At 35.9% G+C, this 24,192-nt stretch overlaps 1 protein-coding gene across 3 annotated transcripts in view; it reads left to right on the top strand.

Annotated features, from left to right (window-relative positions):
- The window catches only part of LOC134804415 (filamin-A), a 142,526-nt gene that overhangs the window by 33,114 nt on the left and 85,220 nt on the right, over positions 1–24,192 (top strand). Inside the window, exons 11-20 of one of the 3 annotated variants that reach the window (XM_063777448.1) lie at positions 9,459–9,640; positions 9,881–10,123; positions 11,569–11,689; positions 11,760–12,180; positions 12,551–12,723; positions 14,920–15,010; positions 15,707–15,872; positions 17,163–17,329; positions 19,215–19,306; positions 24,005–24,181. In XM_063777448.1, the coding sequence (XP_063633518.1) occupies positions 9,459–9,640; positions 9,881–10,123; positions 11,569–11,689; positions 11,760–12,180; positions 12,551–12,723; positions 14,920–15,010; positions 15,707–15,872; positions 17,163–17,329; positions 19,215–19,306; positions 24,005–24,181 (1,833 nt within the window). Of the gene's footprint in view, positions 1–9,458; positions 9,641–9,880; positions 10,124–11,568; positions 11,690–11,759; positions 12,181–12,550; positions 12,724–14,919; positions 15,011–15,706; positions 15,873–17,159; positions 17,330–19,214; positions 19,307–24,004; positions 24,182–24,192 lie in introns of all 3 variants that reach the window. The other 2 variants (XM_063777447.1, XM_063777449.1) reach the window with 2 other exon arrangements.

The raw sequence follows: 24,192 nt of genomic DNA, 5'->3' as shown, positions 1-24,192 counted from the left end.
GCGGCATACGAAGAGTAACATATTATTGCAGGTGACTGTACAGAGGGTTCAGCCAGCAAAGTTTTAAAAATCGTAGCGTTTATTTAGATCTCATAATACTGTTGTCAAAAAAATAATTGGAATCTTTCTCTAGTAACTTCATAGAATCGAAACCTGATTAAATAACTTTCGCTTGATAAGAAAAAAATCACGATCTATAAAAATAGCTTAAAACGCACTATCAAAAAAACACTATTTTTTACACAAAAGCTGTTAACATGAAAAAAAAATCAATTAAAACACTAAAGTTTACTAATCTGTAGAAAAAAAAATATTTTTAAAGTTTTGCATATATTTTTTCATGTCACGTCTCGGTCGATAATGATTAGAATACCCACCTACTTATTTCGGCCTGTGTAAGATTTTAATGTAACATTCAAATTAAGTTCTACGTAAATGGAGATTTAAGATTTGCGCTCGCTATGGATTTAACTTATTTAACCTCTGTATTTTATAAAACATGGCTAAGTAATAAATGTGCGAGTATCCATATAGCACAAAATATTATATACAGTATAAATTCTAAAATGTACCTACTCATTTTCACTGCAGCAGTGTAAATGCACTCATTTTGTCAAGAATGTATATGAACGAATGAATGTGTACCTAAGTTATTTACACCAGAGTTTTGATTTAAAATAAGCGCGCTAGCAGGTCATATATATTGGCTATGAGCATTTTTGCAACCCTCATGACGAGGCTAGAGAAAGTAAAAGATTGTAGAGTTGGACCGAGCTAAGTATTCATGCCAAGTGCTACGTCAAGTATGGAACTTATAGGGATACTTATGTAGGTACTCGTGTGCGTTCTCGCTGCCAAGTTTGTGAAAAGTTAGCGTGGTCACAGTTTAGCGTGAGTGTTAGCCCCTGTTTCACCTTGCTGACAATTGTCATCTCTGACTATGACGATTCACCGAATATTGCTGGTCCAAAAAGTAAACATTGACGGTAGGTACCGTTGTTAGTGGCATTTAAACAATTCCAGAAATGTACAAGAAATTTTCAAAGTTTGTTAGATGTCAATTGTTAAGGATTGTGAAACAAAACAAGAGCCTGGTATAAGTCATTTCATCATTTAATATAAAACTTACCTACAGGCGGCAATCTGATTATTTGATTAAATAATTGTTTACCAGATGTTCTGATGTTTTAAAATTAATTAACGTTGTGTTTGTTCTGTGAACTGTACGTCTACCATCAGTTTTTACATTGACATAACGCTCACGTCTACGTAATTTACTTTCTGTGCATCTCGCTTGCACTAATATGCGAGTACGAGCGAGATGCATAGAAAGTAAGTTACGTAAACGTGAGAGTATATGTCAATGTCAAAACTGATGGTAGACGTACTGGGGAACCAACGGACAAATAGAGTAAATACAAACGTGACTGAGGTTTATCGAATAATGCAAGCTTGTATTAAATTTTTTTCGCCTGTTTGTGGCGTCTCTTGTGTATATGTTCGGCTTAAGGCGACGGTAGCGGTGGGTAAAATATCAGATTCTGTCAATTTACCCCATTTCACACACAAGCGCACTTCACGCACACTACCTCACTTTAGTGGGACAGGTCAGTGACCCATCATGTTTTTTTAAGATTGGACTTTTAGTTTAGTATTGACCACTAGCCTCCTTTGAGGGTAAAAGCATTCCATTTAAAGATGAAAGAGAAACAATGCATTTAATCTTGCTTTCCTTGTCTGTTCATGTCACACGTGACGTACCTATTTAATTCATTTGATTGTTGACTGTTTTACTACCTACTATTGCTTTGTCGCGTTTTGTACAATTAAAGCGAATAAAACAAGATGTCATTAAGTCAGATGTAAAATGTTATTTACTACTCTATACGGTTTTTCATAAGGTGCAAAATCCATTCAATAGGAATTTAAATAAATAAAGTTTCAGCAGGGTGGCAATTCCATTTTGGCGGATAAAGCGAAACAGAATTAGTTCTATCGAACCTGCTTACAAATTTTCACGAGACACAGTTGAGAAATGTGATCTGCAAAGGAGAACATACAAAAGCATTTTTGCCCAAGCTGAAACGGAGACCTTTGCTAACGCTCGGCCAATGATGGTTTAGACCTATAAAAAATGATTGTCCCTGCTGTAATTTTAATATCTTTATATTTCAACCGGTATAGTTTTACCTTCAAAAATAATCGGTATCGCTAAACAATAGCGGTACCTTACTTATACGTTCACGAAATCGGTATCTGCATAACTTGATTGTTAGTAAACTAACCTGGAAAATAATCTCAAAATCACCGAAACATTTATGTACAGTCACCTGCAATAATATGTTACGTCATTAGCGCCAACTTTGCCTCCAGGGAAACTTTGCCCAAAACGACAATTTTAAACAAATTCGTTAATGTAGAAAAATTGATAATAGTTATGGCCACCCTGCTGTTTTTAGTAGAAAATTGGTTATATTTCTGACAAAGTATATGCCAAACTTGTGCATAACTTGACTTGGGAATTTTGAGTTTGAGCGAGTTGTCTAATATAGGGTATATTTCGTCGGGCAAAAAATTGATAAATAATGAATGCAAGTAGAAAAAATTGAGAACCCTTTGACAAATATTTCCGGGTTTCAGTTATAACACATGAAGCATAGATTATGTCTATTGAGATTTAAACGAATAAGGCCTATAAAATACACAAAAGTTTTAGCGGTGGGCAAAGTAATCCGGTAATTTGCCATCCATACCAACATTGCCCACCACCAAAAAACGGATTAGGGTTGTCACTTTCATCTAATTTACCCAACTTCGCAAGTAAAAGAAGGTTATGTTTGTACACTAAAATAAGTTTATAAATATATACTGTATTTAATTTGTCTTATTATCCTTTATTTAGATGTTTTATCCCGTTAATGAATGAAAACACAACAAAAATCATATTTTTGGTCATTAAACTATTGTAACAGATTTTCTCAAAAGTGACAACCCTAGCCTTTGTAAAATGCTTAGGCGAGCCTTATTTGGAAATGGGCAAAAACGGGTAGGCAACATTGCCCAGCAAATTTATTTAAAAGTTTTTACACTTATCGCTAAGTTATTAACAGGGGATGGTAGGATTGCCTAAAACCTTTAAGTGATCCTTAGACATCATCATCATATATACGAGCTGTATTTGAATACCAAATTGACGTGGGCAATGTTGGCGAAAACCCCGGATATTTTTTTATTTACCCGCCCTCTAAAACGCAAAAAAATGGGTAAAAACACAATAAAAAAATGTTTTCTTCACATAAACTGATGCGTTTGATCACAATGGACGTGCTGAGCAAAAAAAGTCATATGATGTGATATTTTTTGAGAAATTCGTGTTTAAAAAAAAAGCGGGCAAAGTTGATGATAATGAGTAATGACGGTACCTACTCTTCGAAGGTCGCAAAAATATGTGACATGCTCTTATGGTTCTACAAATAAGATCGTGTCAGATATTTTTGCGGCCTTCGTTGTGTAACATAAATTGCAGGTGACTGTACATTTGGAATAATTATTTTATTTAGTTTCAACGAAAGTTTCAAGTTTAGTACGAAAATACTTCAGATATGCAATATGCACAAAATGTAGACCTAATCGAAATAAAACATTGCTTTTTATAGTAAATTTATAAAACATTCGATACATAGGTATACATAACAATAACCAGGACACAACGCTATTGGCCTGTAAGCTTCATCTCGGTCTCCAAAGCCGCAAAAACTTGCTAGTACTTAGTGCTGGTCTAGCCTTTATTTTTTCTTGAAGATTTTCAGAGAACAGCACGTACACGCATTATTATAGACGGAACGAACGGCATAATCATAATAATTTATTCGTCGCAATCCATGGTATTACAGATCTAGTTACAAGACTGTTAATAGGCAATATTTTAATATAAAAGTTCTATAATATAATACAAGATTACAGTTGTCATCAAAATTCATTGACATACAGAAGTCAAATACGTTTTTAAAATGACGCAAAATGATACCAGCATAATAAAAATTGATCCCAATCAGTAAAGATGAGTCTTTAAACTTTTTTCATTTTAAGCGAGTTTTGAAGGAAGATAATACTTAAATTCGACTGTAATCGTATTATTTTAAGATAGTTTACTGCGGTTTTCAACAATAATGACCCGTAAATAACAGCAAATGAAATTTAAATGCGACGCGAGCCGATATTTATGTACCCTATTTTTTGAAATACATTTTATCTACTGGTATGCTTTCTCGTGTGCGTATATGATTTAATGTCAATATAATTGTCAAAAGCAAGAAAATCAAGCTGTCATTTTCATTTGAAGAAGTACACGTGTGCTCCGGTGTAGCCCCAACGGGCATCTGACTTGAAGAAGAATTTTGAGTGATGTCGTCAATGTATGGAAATTGTTCGAAAGTTTACATTTGAGATTGAATTTCTGTGTTGTCTTTGTGAGTAAAAATATAAATCGATAATAAATTGGTAGCTGAATTATCTAGCTTCCAAAATCATACAATAATTCAATTACTGTCAAAGAAAAAATTGTTTTGCTTCTGTCTCAAACGGAACTCCATATTTTGATTTTTTGATACTTTTAGTGTCGATTTGTAGAGAATAACAGCAAATTAAAAATATAATGGCATAAAGAGTCGGTACACGGTTTCTTCGTGAATAAATTTACGTGTAATTTAATGCAATTATCAAACATTTATTGAACAAATTATGGTTACAAAGTGAGGTCTAAATCGAAAACGTCATATACCGGCCCCTTAAGAGGTAACTAACGCAAAATTATAGATTTTATATTGAATTTTTAAACGTTTTAATTAAGGGTCAATGCCTTGAAAAAAAATCACACGGTTAATAGACTATGCAAGGGCAGACTCTAACCCTAACCAAAACTTTAAAATGTTAAAGTTAGCTTGATTAAAAAAAAACACAAACAAAATGTCTAATTTTTCTTACTTTCAGTTGTACCTATATCATTAACCTGCAAACTATAGCAGTATAATTTTAGTATAAAATACGAGTAGGTAGTCGTACATAGCCGAAAGATCTGATGAGCATAATTTTAAACAGAATTATATTTTAATTAAGAGTCCGCAGCAAGCTCGGCCGAATTTCACCTTACCATACAAACGGAGTTTCGTTCTCATTTTAAAACTACTTGTTGGATTGTATAATTGTAATGATACTTTGCACATACAATGACATGAGGTATATCAATGCCTGTAAATAGTTTATATAGCTCCAGCTTATAAAACAAACGAAATAGAGCAAAAACAAGTTTTGTGTGAAAAACTTAAATTCGCCGTATTTTTTTAAATATGGTAGTGAAGCCACGGCCAAAGAAACGAAAGAGGGCAACAAATAGATTTTTGTTTAGAGAACCGGTTTGTTATTAGGTTATTACTAATACTCTGTTTAAAAAATCAGAGAAAAGTAAATGGACGTGGCAATCACCTAACGGCAACGTCAGAAATGAAATTGATTATATACTTACAAGAAACGTAAAAATATTAAAGAACGTACAAGTCATCAACATCCCCTTTTCATCCGATCACCGCCCAGTTAGGTGCGAGCTAGTTCTAAATGGAATAGTTAAAAGATCCAGAAAGCACATGAATAAACCGAAGACCAAATCATTTACACCGATAGAGCAAGAATCACTCAAACATATTTTAACAGACCAGGAAATAGAATACAATGCCAATCCGGAAGTAACTTACAGCAACATAGTAAATACAATTCACAAGTGCGTCACAAAGTTACCAACAAAAAATAAAAATAACAGTAAAATTTGTGATATCATTATAACCGAAGATATAGCAAAACTCGTAGAGGAAAAAGAAAAGTTAAAAAAAATACAAAATAGAACATTTTACGACAGAAAACGTTAGAGACAACTACATAAAAATATAAAGGAAAAAATTAAAGATAGACAGAAGGAACATAAATATAATATTATCTTGGAAGAATTACTTACATCCGGATCAAGTAAAAGAGCCATGAAAAAATTTAATAATACCAAAAAATGGGTCATGGAACTAAACAAGGACCTATTAAAAGTGGCTACAGATTTTTTTCAGGACCTATACAGAGATAAGGGCAAAGAGTGGTACAAGATGACCATGCTATAAGGGACAGCCAGAAAGCTCTGCCATTTTTACAATCAGAAATTCGTACGGCCGTCCTAAAATTAAAAACAAATAAGTGCCCAGAATAAGATGGAATTACAACTGACATAATAAAAGCTTTCGGTGACTCTATATACCCAATTCTAACTAATCTATTTAATCAAGTCCTGTCACAAGAGAATATTCCTGACCCATGGAAAAGATGTACTATTTCTTTGCTATATAAAAAAGGAGACCCGAAAAATATCGGCAACTACAGGCCTATAAGTTTATTACCAACTATCTACAAACTCTTTACGACGACTCTACTAAACCGCATTACAAAAGATATAGACGAAAACCAAACACGAGACCAAGCCGGTTTCCGGAAAAACTACTCTACTACAGATCACCTTTTCACTGTTACGCAAGTTATGGAAAAATGCACAGTGTACAAAAAAACGCTCTACGTGGTATTTATTGACTATTATAGTAAAGCATTTGATACTATAAAACATAACAAACTATGGGAAGCTTTAGAAAAACAAGGAATACATAATAAATACATAACATTATTGAAAAACATCTATTCGGAATGCAACGCAAAAGTAAAACTAGAAAAACCAGGAGAGTCGTTCAATATCGAGAAAGGAGTAAGACAGGGAGACACGATATCACCGAAGCTTTTTATAGCTCTACTTGAATTAATTTTTAGAAATTTCTAATGAAATAAAAAAGGCATAAATATCAATGGTGAATACTTATGTAATTTACGGTTCGCAGATGACATTATTTTACTATCGGAAAATCACGTAGAGCTTCAAGAAATGATAAACAGCCTTAACATAGAGAGCATTAAATGCGGGCTACATATGAACCCAGACAAAACTAAAGCAATGACAAATGCAATAAAAAATCACTCTGCGTCGATAACCACAATATAGAATATGTAGACGACTATATATACTTAGGTCAGAACATAAGCTTTACAGACAGGACCGAAAAAGAAGTGAAAAGACGAATCACCCTAAGTTGGAAGAAATACTGGTCACTAAAAAGTATATTTAAAGGCAAATTTCCGCTCCGTATTAAAAAGAAAATAATGGACTCGAACGTACTACCATCTCTCACATACGGTGGTCAGACTTGGGCTCCAACAGCATCCTGTAGAAAAAAGGTCAGGACTTTCCAAAGAGCAATGGAGCGCAGTATGCTAGGTTACAAGCTGAAGGACCGCATCAGGAGCAGCGACATAAGGTCTAAAACAAAAATCATAGACGCACTAGAAATGACTGCGAAACTTAAATGGAGATGGGCCGGACACGTTGCAAGACTAAACGACAACCGATGGAGTCAACGTGTTGTGCACTGGTTCACCAGACGAGCAGAGGGCAAACGGAAACACGGACATCCTCTTCGCCGCTGGAAAGATGACAAGATGACCCGCTTGGCCCAAAACAGGACCGACTGGCATGAGATGGAGGAGGCCTTCGTCCAGAAATGGATGATTCCCGCGTAACAAATCAATTATTACCACTTAATTTTAGTATTTTAATTTGTTTTTTAGTTTTACACGTAAATAAGTTAATCACTATGTACCTACTTTCAGGGAAATAAAGGCTATTTTTATTTTATTTTATTTATTAGTGAAGCTACATATACTAATTACAGGCATAGATACCTTATTTATATCCTATTGTACCTAAGTACAAAGTTTCAGAGCAATCTAGCTAGTAGTGTTAAACTGCGAGCGTAACTATGTTTGTATGGAGTAATATATACGAGCTTGCTGCGAACTCTTAAGATAACCACATATTCCGTCGCAAGCTCGTTTCCGCATATTTTGTTTCCTTCTAATTTCTTAGCTTTTCGCCCCCTTTTTTATAAACTATCTCTATACTCTATAAACTGTTTTTATTGCCACGCTACACGCTGCGCAAGGCTTCGTCTTTATGTTGATTTTTTTATTTTATTGTGTTCAAAATATTTTCATTTTTGTAGCAAAGTCGTTTATAATTACGAAATCTTATCTTCTTGTTTACATTGGTGACATTCGATGGGTATAATTACATGGTTATGTAGCATAATTTCTAAAATCAAATTTCCTAAGTCCGAAATTCCTAAAGACAGAACATCGAAAATCAAAATGTCTAATGTACGAAATTCCTAAAGATGCATGTCCTAATACACTTTTAATGGAACGATCTAATTTTCGAAAATCAATATTCCTTTGTACAACAGGCCTAAGGACAATACTTTGAAAGTCAATATGTCTAGTGATCAAAATAGCTACGTTCAAAAAGCCTAATGACAATATATTAAAAATCAATATTTCCGAGAACATTTCCTTCTTACCCTGAGTTGACGGAGCTCCTATTTCTGGGCGGTTTGCCCTTCGGGCATCTGAAGCTACCTAACGAACCTAACCTACCCACCTATTGATTTAGTTTTGTGTGACGTCCATGAAAACAGTACACTTTGGGGGCAAAAGCGTTAGGTTTGTTAGGTAGCTTCAGATACCCGAAGGGTAAACCGCCCAGAAATAGGAGCCCCGCGAAGCGGGGCTCGTCTAGTCAAGTTGTACAGCAAATGTTTTTTGTACGTTAGACTCTTTAAGCTAAGGTCAGCTAAACGTAGGACAAATGTCGTTAGAAATTTCGCAATTTATACATTTTAAACTTAAGTCAACTGAACGTAGGATTTTTCCTACCTTTTTAGGTCGTTAGTATTTTCGTGCACTAGCGGTATTGCACTTTAGACCAGCGGTCGGCAACAAGCGGCCCGCGGGCCACATGCGGCCCGCGAACCTCTCACTTGCGGCCCGCGAGCCTCACTGGCTGTTTTGTATGTAATATGGACATTCGACAATGTCTGATAAAGTCATAAATATTAACAAAGTGCGGCCCGCGTCAACTTCGTTCACTACTATGTGGCCCTTGGCTGCTAAAAGGTTGCCGACCGCTGCTTTAGACATTTAAAAATAGGTTGATTTACCGTAGAACATGCATCTTTAGGAATTTCGTACATTAGATATTTTGATTTTCGATGTTCTGTCTTTAGGAATTTCGTACTTAGGAAATTAGATTTTAGAAATTATGCTACATAACCAATTACATAATTATACTTGCGCTACAGAAACATACCTAAGTATATTTCTTATCAATTAATCATTACATTACTTACATAGTAATCATAGTATACGTACCTACATACTATGCCCTCACGTACCTACATACTGTGGTCACTAAAACTCATCGAGGACATTCCAGGCATCATGCTGTGCTACTGGCAGTGCTGGTCTACCTGTAATATCTAACTTTATAGGAGCTCCACGACGAGAGGACATAGACGTGACGGCGCATTCACCGAGCGGGCGCGCTTTGGCGCTGGAGCCGCGACACCCGCCGCCGTCGGCCCCCGGCACCACGGCCTCGAGTGCCACCTTTCAGCCGGACGAAGCTGGCACTTGGACCATTGCTATTACGTACAAGGGAGATCATATTCAAGTGAGGCGAAAATATTTCCTAATTATGTTAAAGTTATTGCTCCTAATAATCATTCGACACCGCTACTCCATCCATCCACAATCAGCTTTAGAAAGAAGTGGATACGGCAGGCTAATACTTGTGGCGGAGTTATCTTGTAACATTATTTGCCCTAACCACCTCTAAGGTTATGATCTTACGATGTTGAATGTCTGAATTGAATATGTGTTATATTATTAATGCGTTTTGTTTGATATTTAGGGAGGCCCATTCACGTGTGACGTGTTCGAGCCGGGCGGTGTGCGACTGAGCCCAGGGGCGCTGGAGGGCGCGGAGCCGCTCAAGCCGCACTCGTTCGAGCTCGACACCAGCGGCTGCGGTGCGCGTGGTGACCTGCAACTTGACATCGTCCACGATAAACGCAGCGTCATGTGCGCTCTCGAGAAGCTCTCTGCTACCAAGTATCGCGCTACGTTCATGCCAAAAGCTCCAGGAAAACATAGGGTAAGCATTATTACAAAATTTCACTTGGGTTGGTTAGTTTGGTACTATGAGAAATGATTATGGAAATAGAAGTATCTATGCCACAATCACTTATTTATTCATACTTAACAACCAAACCTAATATTTGTATGTAAATATTTTGGTACCTGGGTGAATTGCAGAAAATATGTACCTTTGGATTTCGTAACTAAACTGAGAAAAAACGTAAGGCGTATATTTTACACCTAAGCCCAGTTTCGTTACGTAACGAAAAATAACGAAACTGAGAAGGATATATGTATGAGAATTCATACCCTCAAAAAATATTTATCGTCAAACGTGTCATATATTGTTTTAAAACCTTGTAAATTTGTAGGAAGCAGAGTAAAAATCAAATATTTATCAAACTATTTACCTGGGAAACTCGCCGTTACTCACCCTGAGATTTTTAAACCACTACACCACGCATCCATCCAAGAGCCACTTCGTAGAAAAAATAAAACGCTTGTCGCTGTGTTCAACGATTTGACAGTTGTGCCAGTGTGTTACCAGAATAATGAGAAGTAATTATACTAATATTTTAAACAATCTTTGGGATTAATCATCCGTAACTAACCCTGAGTAACGAAAGTTGTATAAGTTGGGACAGTATGTATTAATACCAAAATGACATATTATTCCTAATAAAAGTAAATATATTCGTATTGAACATAAAGAAGAACTTATAAGGACTGAATAATCTACAGTTAAACTTTTAAGAAACTAATATGAATCGTAACAAACTTCATAGAAATACTCTCGACATTGGGACATGATTATACTGTTGTGAAGTTTCAGCAGGCATTAACAGAAAATAAAAGAAAAGCTAAATTTGTTATAAGATGGTTTTAATCTGAATCAAAAAAAATACTTTTATTAAATTAACATAATTCCGATGTGTCTCATTCTCAAAATATATTTTTAAATCCTCCGTGTTTTCACGGGAGACTAAATACGCTAAAAGGTACATATTTTCTGCAATTCACCCACCTTTGTGTTAGAAAACTCATATTGCTTTGCTATTGGCACGTTGGCTAAAGCGGCTTAGGTCAACGACGCCCGAAGTCAGGGTGACATCACTTTCACTGTCTACAATTTTCTTTTGTATTCGTCCACGACCACGTTGTATCCAAATCGAAGTTGTTTACTGACTTTTCTATAGAACTTCACAGAAAAGGTTTAGAATCTCTGATTACGTGATCTTCTAGAGTATCATTAAACTCTGGAATGAATTATAGCTGTCATTTTACTAGACGTAAGTACCTAGTCGTGGTGTACTTGTTAGTACAGCACTTTAGAGGCATGCAGGTCACAAGCATTTCTCTTGAACTTGATCACGATACGATTTTGTAAAATTATTCAATGTTGGTTCCAAATCAAAGCTCGTAAACTTTATTGTTTAATTAATATTGATAAACCTGTTGCAGCTATATATTTACTTTAACGGCTACGACGTCCACGGCTCTCCGCACATGTTCCGAGTGGGTTCACGTTCTAAGAAGCCAAGGGATAGTGCGAGTCCTTCCTACGCAAGGATCTCGAGCCCAGGTAATGATACGTGTTCAAAGAAAGTGTTGATAGTGAAATGCGATATCTATTACCTTCCTTCTTATATTAGTTTCCAGAATAAGATCAGAAAGCCCTCTCAACAATTATAACTTCTACGAAAAAAACACAGCGAAACACAACAGTTCATTTGATCGTCGTGAAGAAAGACGCGATTCGACAGACTACTACAAGGCTTCCTTTAGCCCGGACCTTAAAGAAAAAAGCTACGATGTAGTAGATTCTGCATACTCAACATCTAGAAATATGAGAAAAGACAGCACTAGGTATGAAACGGAAAGTCCGAAAAATAGAACAACGAGCCCAATAACAACGAAGCACCTTGGAAATGGATCTCGACTTGATGTGAACAGGTCGACTAGTCCGTATCGAGCCACGAGCCCTTACCGGGCCACCAGCCCCGTCGGGCGCACGGCGAGTCCGCTGGTGAGGAAGGACAGTCCGCTTAACCGCACTTCCAGTCCGATTAACAGGTACGATGTTTTGTAAGTAATTAATATTGGATACTGCATTACGCAGATTCCCCTATACCTCCTACATATATGATGTAGATTAATTTAAGACTAGTGTCTAAAGGATTATTCTCGTGACGCAGGCCGTTTTCTAGACCCAATTTGACAGACGAAAGAACTATGGTCATACTTAGATTGAGCCTTTGACTATGTATACCTACCTATACCTACTATGACGCACTATTTAGGTATAAATGTAGCATGCATTAATATAAATTGACTTATTTTTCGTAATCTATAGATAGAGTATTATAAAATTAGCAGTGGTAGCGGAATTTATCTTTTTGAAATATTGTATGTATAACTAAATTTATAATATTTTGTATATCAGAGTGAATAGTCCAACGGAGCATTATAGCCCAGTGACGACCACTAAACGTGTGGTGGAAAAGCGAAGCAACTACAAGATGTATAGCTCCTACAGTGGCTCACAAGACAACCTGGATCAGAGCAGCCCTTTTTCCTCGCTGGATGCTGACCGCGCGAGAAGACTAGGCAGCCCAAGTATGTATTATATATACACCTCTATTATACTATGTGGTGGTACTTTATTTTAGCCATTTCGATGTGCACGTAGACATATTTTCATTCGATCCATTAATGTCGGTTTTGGTAAATGAAAATATACAAAATAAATAATGAGTAACAGCATATCAGAGGTTTACCGCGAAAATCGAAATTTGCCTCTCTATCTGTATAAAGAAATATTTTTAAGCGTATAATTTTCTACAGACAACATTATAGGCCGATGGACATTGAGGCTCAAGGAAAACATAAAGGGTTCTTGTTTGATAATGTAACCTTTAAAGTTGCCGTTAAAGCTACGCTGTCCAGCGTAAAGCCCCCTCCAGACTATGCGCGTGAATCGCGGGCGAAGCCGCGAACGCAAGTGTGGAGTCGATTTTCGCAGACAGCGAAATCGACTCCACACTCGCGTTCGCGGCTTCACCCGCGATTCACGCGCATAGTCTGGAGGGGGCTTTACAGGCATAACACTACTGGTTACCAAACTTGGTTAAGTGACATAAGGGTGTTGCGGTCAGCTCGCAAAATTAACTAACTGACCACGGCCGCAACTGCGCTGCATTCGGAACGTCAGGAACGGCTCGTTGTCTAGGTCCATTCATGTTTACAATCAAATTCAACTCGGTACACTGAAGCTACTAACTATTCATGAGCTCTAAACCACATACAATTTCCATAAATTCCATAACTGATCTTTGGGGCATTGAGACTTTTATTTTGCAAACATTGTTTATTCGTGTACGCTAGTCTTATTGAAATATACCTATATTAATATAAAAGTACGAATAAATATTTATAACTTTAATTATTTTCATTTTACTTATGTGGATTATTATAATTATAGATTCGATTAGATTTATTTACATAATATAGCATTACATTATAAATTGTTAAAGTATGTCAATTTACAAGAATACATATTATGATCGTCAAAAGAAATAATTAATAAACATCAAATAACAAAATAAGAAGACGAAGACAATACATTGCAAATATGTGAGTGGAAAGAATAGAAGGTAATGTCAATAACGGTATACCTACAAGAAAAATAACAAAGTCAAATATATTAAGTTACATAAGGTAAACGTCTAGTACGTCATGCTCGACATACTAATGCTCAATAGATGACACCTTGCTGTCACTTGAGTTCCAAGATGACATGTACTGGGACCGACCGTGTCGAGCACCAGTACGTTTACCTTACTATGTTTATCTTTAATTTCAAATCGCTTTAGAACTCTAATTTCAATTACCCAGCTATAAGTCCTTGCAGTTTTCCGTTGCGTTTTATTTCCATACATGTAGATATTTATTTGACATAGGGTAGGATCGGTCGAATCCCTACTACATATACAGGGTGACCTTAGCCATTGGACAAACCCTGAAATCCCACGTAGGGTTACTTCTCAGAAATGCTCTAATTGTAATATTTTTTTAATTAGAACAAACGATAAAAAAAAAATTCAAACAAAAGTTATTTCCAATAATCGACAACAAAAAGAAACATACTGTATTAATCATTGGCAGTGCTTTTGACAATTTGTTTGAAAATGTGCGGCAATGATGACATTTGTCAAAAGTCAGAATCTTATTAATGTCATAAATAAAAAAGATAATCAAAACGGTCGAAGAAGGTTTCTTACTATATATTACCTCAGGAGCTACTTACACATACAGGTTGCTCCAAAGTAAAAAAATCGTAATTTGTTAATTCCATCGTAACACCGATTGTTATGATACTTTGTATACTGGTTCTAAATACCCTAGTGCATATGTACATTTCGGATTTGTCCAATGGCTAGGGACACCCTGTATAACATTAAAATGCGAATGTACCTAACTCTGTCTGTATGTGTATCTGTTTCTCCTTCCTTCCTGCTTGACTGCTGAACCGCTTGAGATGACTACATTAATGCAGAGGCCGGGAAAGGGCAATTCGTAGATGAGTTTCGATTTTCGCTTCCCATCGTCCGACAAAGAAGACGAATCCACGATTTTCTACTCCAGCCGAGGCATATACTCGTAATAGGGCTTTTCCCTAAACATGACAGGAAATAAAGTAAAATAGTCATTATTTAAGCTTTAAGCATCACTGAAATGGTAACTATCTAACCTTCTTTTAGAATTACATCGGAAATATTTAAAAAAACATTAATATAAAAAAATATCCTTTAGGTGCGGGAGACCCTGGAGGGAGATCGTATAATACAAGAAGAGATTCATGGGATTCCCTTGAGAAAACCAGACAAATGCTAAGTGCTAACAGGTAAGGGAGAAATTAAATCTAAAAATAAGTGTTTTAATTATAACTCGACTAAGAATTTGCCTCATGTACAACATCTCTCTCAGACTCAACTCACATGCAGAATTGTAGTTTATACCTACCTCCCGAACATAACTACCAAGCAATTGGCATCTCATTCTTCAAAATCTTGATACTTTTACGAATTTTACTTTTGCTCTGCCAAAGTCGAGTAATGTCAAGACTCAAAAAATATGTGGCTTCTCGACCAACTCTAGTCAAGCGGATACATAGTTATAGCCAGTAAAAAACTACGTCAAAGCCACGCAAGAACTAAGGCTACATTTTCAATTGTTTTCCAAAAAGGAATACATAGTAGTTATATGCGAATAAACATAAGTAGTTCTCTTATAGGCAGTGAACGAATATTCTTATAGGTTTAATAAAAAAAATTACACACTTGAAAGACTGTGTTCGATATAATAGGTAGGTACTTAGTTTGGATGTAATCGATGGCTCACCATGCGATGCAGGATGGCAGGTACAGTCAGCAGCAGAAGTTGCTAAGCGGGCGAGGTGTTCAAAATTACCTTGACACGCTCTTATTCTCTTAATAATAAAGTCGCGACAAGATCATTTTGAACACCTCGCCCGCTTAGCAACTTTTGCTGCTGACTGTACCATGTATATTACTTACTTATAAAAAGTTTTTTTCAACAGCCTGGAGCCGGCTGGTCCACCGGAGCGGTACGCCGGACCGAGTACGCTGGAACGCGAGACCAAGCGCAACACGCAACTGAACAAATTCGGTGACATGTCGCGCAGCTCGTTCAACAGGCAGCTCGACCGACTCGCCGACGACGAATCCGATTCCTACACGTCTCGAGTGAGTGAGATTTATAAAGTACCTACTTACTATAAATGCTGAACATTATCCACAATACCAAGATAAACATTGCCTGTCTTGAAAAAACATTTATTAGTTTATTACGTTCCAAAGAGCTGTCTGTAATGGGTAGGTAATGGGTGGATTTTTGTAATGTAATTTTTGCGTCATTTTACTGGTCTTATTTTTTCTTTAGATTTTTATAAAAATAACTATAACCTTCGAAATAGAATTTGATGATATATAAGGCACCGGTTTTAAGTAAGTAAATAGTTCAGAAATAATAATAATATGTATATTAAAATAAATTGACCGGCTATAGCAGGAAATGCCGTCAGCATTGCTTTTTAGTGTTCCGTACAAAACTTTGTTCACGGAACACTTATGGGATCACTTCGGTCGTGCAAATCAGTTATTTTTAGTTGTTTGGAGAAAATATCCACCAGTTACGATATTTGTAAGCATAATGGGATGGTTATTTGGAAAGACACACTTGAAGAAAAACACGATGATCAGTGGAAAGTTACGAAAATACTTTAAAATGTAGGACCGAAAAAGGTTTTTAATTTGTTAAAATATCATGCTTTTAAAGCTTGGAGCGATCCCTAGTGCCTACAAGAGAAAAGCAACGATAATTGAATTTTCCTATATTAAAAACTTTCTACCTACGTAATGTTTAAGACTTTTAAGAGGATATATTAGCTGAGCCCCTATTCAGATTTGAGACTTTTAGGTAAATATCTCCATCGCGCTGACGGGGACGGCTCCTAAAATTAGCGCGAAAAGGCAGCAAACTGAAGAAAACTGTAGCTTTTTAGGCTAAAAATCCTGCGTAAAAATCTCAGAAATCGAGGTTTCGTTCTCGACATTTTCCTCCTCTAAAACTTAATCAATCGTAATGAAATTTTGGAAACGGAATGAGAAAGAAATTAGTATCTGTGTTGACTGTGTTTCACCGTTTTGATTTTTGCGTTTATTGTTCCCGATTTTGTATGCTAGGCGTCTGTTTACGGCGCATTTATTTGGCCGTTTTTAGCACTATTAGAAGTAACCGAAAGCAATAATATCAATAAAGCAAAACGTACAGACACAGATAGGTACTGGTAATATTGAACTCATATAAAAAATCACTCATCTAAGGCCAAAATCCAGAGAGGAAAATATCGAGAACGTTTTTATGGAAAACTACTAAAGTATCCTCTTAAATTTGCCCCCTAAAATCTGATGTCTGATGATGATGATGGCGCTAATAGGCGCTAATAACGTGTAACAATCGTCTTGCAGCAGCAGGAATTCAAGCGCGAAGTACGGGAGAGCACGTACGTCGCGCGCGACTCTTCCTACAGCAGTGTGGAAGAGAAACAACAACAACAGCAGTCTTTTTTATCCAATAGGCCCCCCCGCGACCCTACCGGGGGGGCCCGCTCTGAAACCGATGCGGCACACGCTCGTTTCAGGTGAGCGTTGATCCTCATACTTAATTAACAGTGCCTTCTCTACTAACGCTAGTATAAGTAGCGTGTTACAGTTCTTTAATAACAGTAAGATGCTTAAAAATTAAGATTGTGATTGGATCGTTAGATTACCTATAGGTAGATATGTATCCTCGGTCGGTAAATTGTGTAAGGTGCAGGGGGGCAATGTCGACTGCGGGGAAATTTAAACTAATCAAAATATCTTCCGTGTTTTACATTATTAACTAGAGTGCCATATATGTCCAGATAGCGAAAAACATCTTTTTCTCGCACTTTAGTTAATAATGTAAAACATGGAAGATATTTCGATTACTTGAAATTTTCCCTCAGTCGAAATTGTCCCCCTGCACCTTAGATTAGTTAAATGAGTTAAATCATATTATAATCACTTGCATAATTTGTGGCTTTCCATTAGAGAAGGGTCCTTATGCACATGAAGCATAAGGACTCTTCTTTAGTGGAAAGCCACATTTAATCAAAAGGATTGTAACAATGTAACGACATACTTAACACGTAGGCTTTATATCATAATAATATTAATAATTATAGAGAAATACCGAAGAAACAACATTTTGAAAACCAATTTGCTTCAGTGTAACATTTTCTTATTACCTACATAAAGACATAACTGGTATTAGACGTTAATGGGCACTTGTACTTTTACTGTTGTTTCGCTAAATACTTATTAGTAAATCCGTAGTAATTTCTAACAATTCTAACTAGTCCGCGTTCATTATTTCCATACTACAAGCCATAGTTCGTTTTTTTGGGATTAGAAAAAGACTACGCGATCTTGACGTGTCTTTTAATTGAATAACGCTTTTTAGGGTTCCGTACCCAAAGGGCAAAAACGGGACCCTGTTACTAAGACTCCGCTGTCCGTCCGTCCGTCCGTCCGTCCGTCCGTCCGTCTGTCACCAGGCTGTATCTCGTGAACCGTGATAGCTAGGCAGTTGAAATTTTCACAGATGATGTATTTCTGTTGCCGCTATAACAACAAATACTAAAAAGTACGGAACCCTCGGTGAGCGAGTCCGACTCGCACTTGTCCGGTTTTTTAATAATCAGTAACTATTACTTATGAAAGCAAAATAATGTAAATAATCGTATATGATTCATAATTATTACTTATTTGCCGTGACTTATTTTTCAAAAGTGTTTTTCAATAAAAAAGACACGTCAAGATTGTTTACCTTTTATCTAATGCTAAAAAACGGACTATAGAACATAGACATGCCCAGAAATCTTATCTAACTAAATATAATTCATCCAAACAAAATAGAACTTAAAATTTTGATTTTAACTTTTTTAAGAAACGAACGAACTTCAAATAGTACAACATAAAATATTATTTGATATAAAGTAACTGTCTGTCTAAAGTTAGGTACAGTTCTCCATCAATTGACGCTTAAACCGCTAAACCGAAATAGATGAAATATGGTATGGAGATAGTTTTGAGGCCCGAGGAAGGACATAGGATAGTTTTTATCAAAAATCATCATCATGTACAGTCGACGTCATAAATATGTTTACACTTTTGCACCTTACTCCTTTGTAATAAATAAATAAGGCATAAAGTGTAATCATGTCTTTGACGTCGTCGACTGTACTCGTATACTATAAAATACTTAACAACCATTTAACATTTTACTTTTAGGGCCACTTGCACCATCCCACTAACCCGGGTTAACCGGTGAAACCTGGAGTTACCATAGTTACAGTACAAATTAACATTGGGTTAACGGTTTAACCGGTTAACCCAGGGTTAATGGGATGTTGCAAGTGGCCCTTAGTCGTCTTGTAGTAACTTTATTAAAAAGGTCCTAAATGAATAACTTATTTAGTACATAACGATATTTTGTTACAGACCAATTGAAAGGGAAAACAATAGAGGAGCTCGAGAAATTCAAGTACAACCAACAATCAGTGGAACAGTCGATAGATTAATAGAGTTTATAGGTAGGTAAATAAAAATGTTATGTCTCCAACGTTACAATTTACAACCGTACCTATCTACTAATATGTGTTATTCTATTCTCTATTGTCCATTAATAGTTATTATGATAATTAAATATCGATACACGTATACACGGTTTGGCGTCGTGACCCGTCAACTTTTGCTGTCACAATGGTTTAACGCATTCACTGCCAGGGGGCGTGGCCTAGGAACCAACTTGTATGACGGTGGACGCACATGTGCGTCGGGGGCAGTGAATGTGTTAAGAAAGGACGCTTAGCGCGAGAAGTTTCGCACATATTTCGCACACGCGTAGCAAGGACACATGTAACTTCGTATAAGATGAATAAAGTCTAAGGAAAAAACGTGCCTCGGAAATCAAGAAAAAGTCATTCTCGGATAGATGGCGCACACACCTTTGGCCTATGCTCGGCTAGATGGCGTGACGACACCGTTTCATATTTAACAATTTTAACACATAAATATCAGTGAATGAACATGGGTCAAAATGATATAAAAATAAAAAAATCATTTAGCAATATACATATATACATTTTTTTGATAATTTATACGTTTACATTTGAGTTTTAGTCGTGTGTCGATAGATGGCAGTAAATTTACTGTGACTAGAAAATTTACTATGACAGGACCCCTCTATACTATCTATTCTCTTTGCGCGTAGGTAATTATATTGCTATCCCTTCCATAATAATGAATATAATTGTGCAAGTGCGATAGAGATAGGAACAGGTGGGTCAATGTTCGAAATTTCTCGTGCTAACCGTCCTTTCTTTAAAGAGGCTTTCGGTGTTGAAGGGTAACCGTGATTGTAAAGACAAACCTTTAACTTTAAATAAGAAAAATTGTTTTACTTATATATATGTCTCGTGAGCCATCCTGTATACCATAATCATCGTTACGTTACACAGACAGGCGACAAAAATTAACAGGGATCGTTTTTTCCTTTTTTTCCTGTCCCTACTTACTTAATAAAAATCTGTGTCGCGCTGCTGGTCGCACCTGAGCAATCAAAGCTTTATTGTTCCATATTAAAACAAACATTCCAATAATTCAAAATAATAAGGCAGTGAATAGACGGTAAAAATATATATCTCCTGTTTGTTGTTGATATTTTCTTTGAAACGTTATCTTGAGTGCTCTATTATTCTGCCATCCTTGGAAAAGGGATCGCTTTGCAATTGTATCTTTAACAAAACAGTTTCTCTAATATTTGATTCAATATTATCATTCATTGTGATTTTACTGTAGGTATAATGCTTTTCATAATGTTCAGTGGTTTCTAATCGCCTGTAGTAATATAATCTTAGAAGATTTTTGTGAAATAAGATATGTAGATATGGCCAAAATAATCTTATACCTTTAAACGAGCAATTCTTGTATATATATTTATTTATATATATATATCGGAGATCTCGGAAACGGCTCTAACGATTTCGATGAAATTTGCTATGTAGGGGTTTTCGGGGCCGAAAAATCGATCTAGCTAGGTCTTATCTCTGGGAAAACGCACATTTTTGAGGTGTATGTTTTACGAGCAAAGCTCGGTCTCCCAGATATTGTTATTATGTTATTAACGAGAGCTACCTAAATAGAATTATAACATCGAAGATGTAGGATTTTAGTGACTAGAGTTTGTAAATAAAATATATATAATTATAACTTAAATGACAAACAAAATACTTAAATAAACTAACCATTAAAATTAAAACTAAACTATAATCAATCTTAAAATAAACTTATAAATAAAAAATGCTCCCCAGGTCGCATTAATGCGTTATGGTGCCCAGAAGGCTGGAAGCGTTACCTTTTTGGATGGCCAGGCTTATCCTCTGGCCGAGGTAGCTGCCAGCCCTCCGGTCACCTGAGGTGTAAGGCGTTTACATTTTTAATAATTTCCGTAATATACAGAATGTTTGGATAACACTTGCTAGAAAGTCAATACAATGTAAGTCAATATAAATAAATATTACCTACTTAGTAATCTAAATTGACTAATCTTAGTAGTTATAAATAAATATGGTTCACCATTTTTTTTATTTTCTGACGCGGAGCGTAAGTATTTAGTTAAGCTGTAAATATATTTGTACATGTAGGTACTTAGCCTCTAGTTATTTCTATTAAAATGCTGGGCCACTCGATTGGCATAAAATCACTACACTTTTATTGTAACGCAAAACTTCTTGTTGTTGCGTAAACAGTATATGGAGTCAGTGCTAAAGTCAGTCGTTAATGTTTTCGATTTTATTAAGTTTACGCTGCTCCGTAAGGTTTTCCTTCCATTTTAAACAATGTGGTTATTCTCTGCATCTGCAGCGTCGCGAATGTCGTGATTTCGCGAGGGTGAAGTGAAACCGCTGGTTCAATTTCCGCGCTATGCTAATACTTGCATGCAAAATAGCCTTGCAGACTTCGTTACCTATCGATATATTATATTAATGCAAATAGGTAGGTACTTAATTGAGCAAAACTATTTGCTTGTACAGTTTAACGAATTGCTAACTAATTAATTGCTTGGGATATAAGTACAGGATGTTTCGATCGAATCTATCCGCCGGCAGATGTCGGAAATTAGGCTCACATTTATCTGCCGGAGATCAGCTCGCAGACACATCTGTGCCTAATTTCCGCCACACATTGACAGATTTGTGATCCATACCTACTTACATTCGCAGCGCAAGGGCAGTTTTGAGCTAGGGGTTCACAATTATAATTACTTTTCATCCGTTTGGTTAAATCTACCCATAATCCCTAACATCTTCATATTTATTAGAGAAACTGTTTTGAGTAAATAAACTAATTAATATAAGTAATTTTATAATTATATTATTAAATGATTGGTGATTTTAATCCAATGAATTAAATGTTCATTTACATAGGTACCTACTCAATTACTTATACAACTTACATACGTACTTACCAATAGTTATTGTTTTGAGAATATAATTTAATTAATAATTTAAACCTTAATTATTAGTAAATTGAAATATGTAACTATAAGTAAATTGCACGTCTGCAGGCAATATCAGTGATAGCTAATGGGTGGACTGTATGATGAGATGATGCAAACACGTGGGTATTGTATATTAATTATTTTAATAAAAAAAATACAGCACAAAGTTATAGGTATTATTATCGCGGTGACAGGCAGACTGAATAAGAATCAAAAAGTATATACGAGGGTACATCAAAAAGTCTTTAGAATTGATATCAGCTAAACACATAATGATACGTTTTGATTATTGGTCATGATACATCACTTTTTGGTAATAAATTGTATAAATAAATTAATTACTTTTTATGTTATCGATAAACAATGACAGTAGGGTAGGTGATGTCTTAGTATCAGTAAATTCAGGCAAGTTTTTGTGATCATTCAGGAACGATTTTCTCAAATTTTTTGGTGAAGAAGTCATAAAAATTGGTACTTAAATTAAAACTTGGGTTTTTAAGAATGAATTAGTATTCAATAATATGCTTGTAAATTTTAATTTTCAGGCTAGGATGTCCTTTCAATGTTAAAGGTAGTAATTTTAGGTCTTCACACATTTATTTGTTCAATTCAGAAAAAATTATGGAAACATACCACAAAAATAAATATGAAAATACAAAATAAGGCCTATCAAACATTGTTCAATAAAAATCAGAAGAATCTTTTTATGAAAAACGCAATTAAATAAAATACCTAATTTTAAGATGATTTTGGGCCTCAGACCATGCAGTTTCCCAAGAATGCTGCGCAGAATCTTGTGCTTGAATTAAAGAGTTGCGTATTGCGTAATCAAGAGTATGTCTTTTGCAATTACTTCACATTCTTTGATTCTTAAAAATGTCCTATAAATTGGCTGTACTAGCGATAAACTAAAAAAAAAAGGAAAATTAGTACCTATAATTGTGATTCTTTTTTTTTATGGACGAAGATGCCAGATTTTTTAATACTGAATATGCAGAAAAACTAATAAAGAGGTTGTCTAAAAGTAAAAAATAACAGGATACCTGTAATTCCATGATATCATAGCGTTTCTAATTTCTTTTTGATTCCCCCTCGTAGTTTTACAAATAATATGTATTTACAAAAGAGGTAGCACGCCAGCCAGTCGCCAACAATCAGTAATTTAATATACCTACAGCGTAGGTAAATAATGGAGTTGGTTTATATATTAAAATAAAATATCTCCGTAATAATTATCTAGCGCGCATAGCTAGGTTCCGGCAGAATACCAGCGCTGTGGCAGCAATGCTGCAGCACATGCTGAGGCGGCGCCTTTTCGCGAAAAATCCTAGTATGTAGTTAGTAATTAGTTTAGTATTAGTTTAGACATAAGTTTTAGTTTTATTCTTATCATAAGTTCAATTTTTTTGTCACGATAATGTTTTGGAATAAAGTTTTTATCTATCCATCTATCTGTCAGCTGTCAGTTATGCTCCGGATAGGAATTGCGTTGCCAATTTGGTTCAATACTCGTATATAAACGATCAGGAACCGTCTGTATGCTGTCTTCGATACATCATTTTTTAAATATCTAAAGGTGTTATTTAAAACTTTTGTGGAATAGGTAGGTAGTTGAATTTTTTGGCAATAATCGATTCTAAAGTTATAAAAATGTATCTTTAACAAAAGCTGGTAACTATCAGCAAGAGTAGGTATCATGCATAGTATGAAGGTTTATCTTGTATTGAAGTGGACTGCGCGGGCGCCGGGCCGGGGCACCTGGAGTTAGAGGTCCGCGACGCGGACGGCGCGTTGGTGGGCAGCTCGGTGCGCGCGCTGGGGACGCAGCGGTACGCGGCCGCGTTCACGCCGCGCAAGCCCGCGCTGCACACGGTCGCTATCACCTTCAACGACCAACACGTGCCTGGTAAGTTGTAT

Source organism: Cydia splendana, chromosome Z, assembly GCF_910591565.1.
Source record: "Cydia splendana chromosome Z, ilCydSple1.2, whole genome shotgun sequence".
In the NCBI taxonomy this organism is placed as follows: Eukaryota; Metazoa; Arthropoda; class Insecta; order Lepidoptera; family Tortricidae; genus Cydia; species Cydia splendana.
This window is presented reverse-complemented; position numbering and strand designations above follow the sequence as displayed.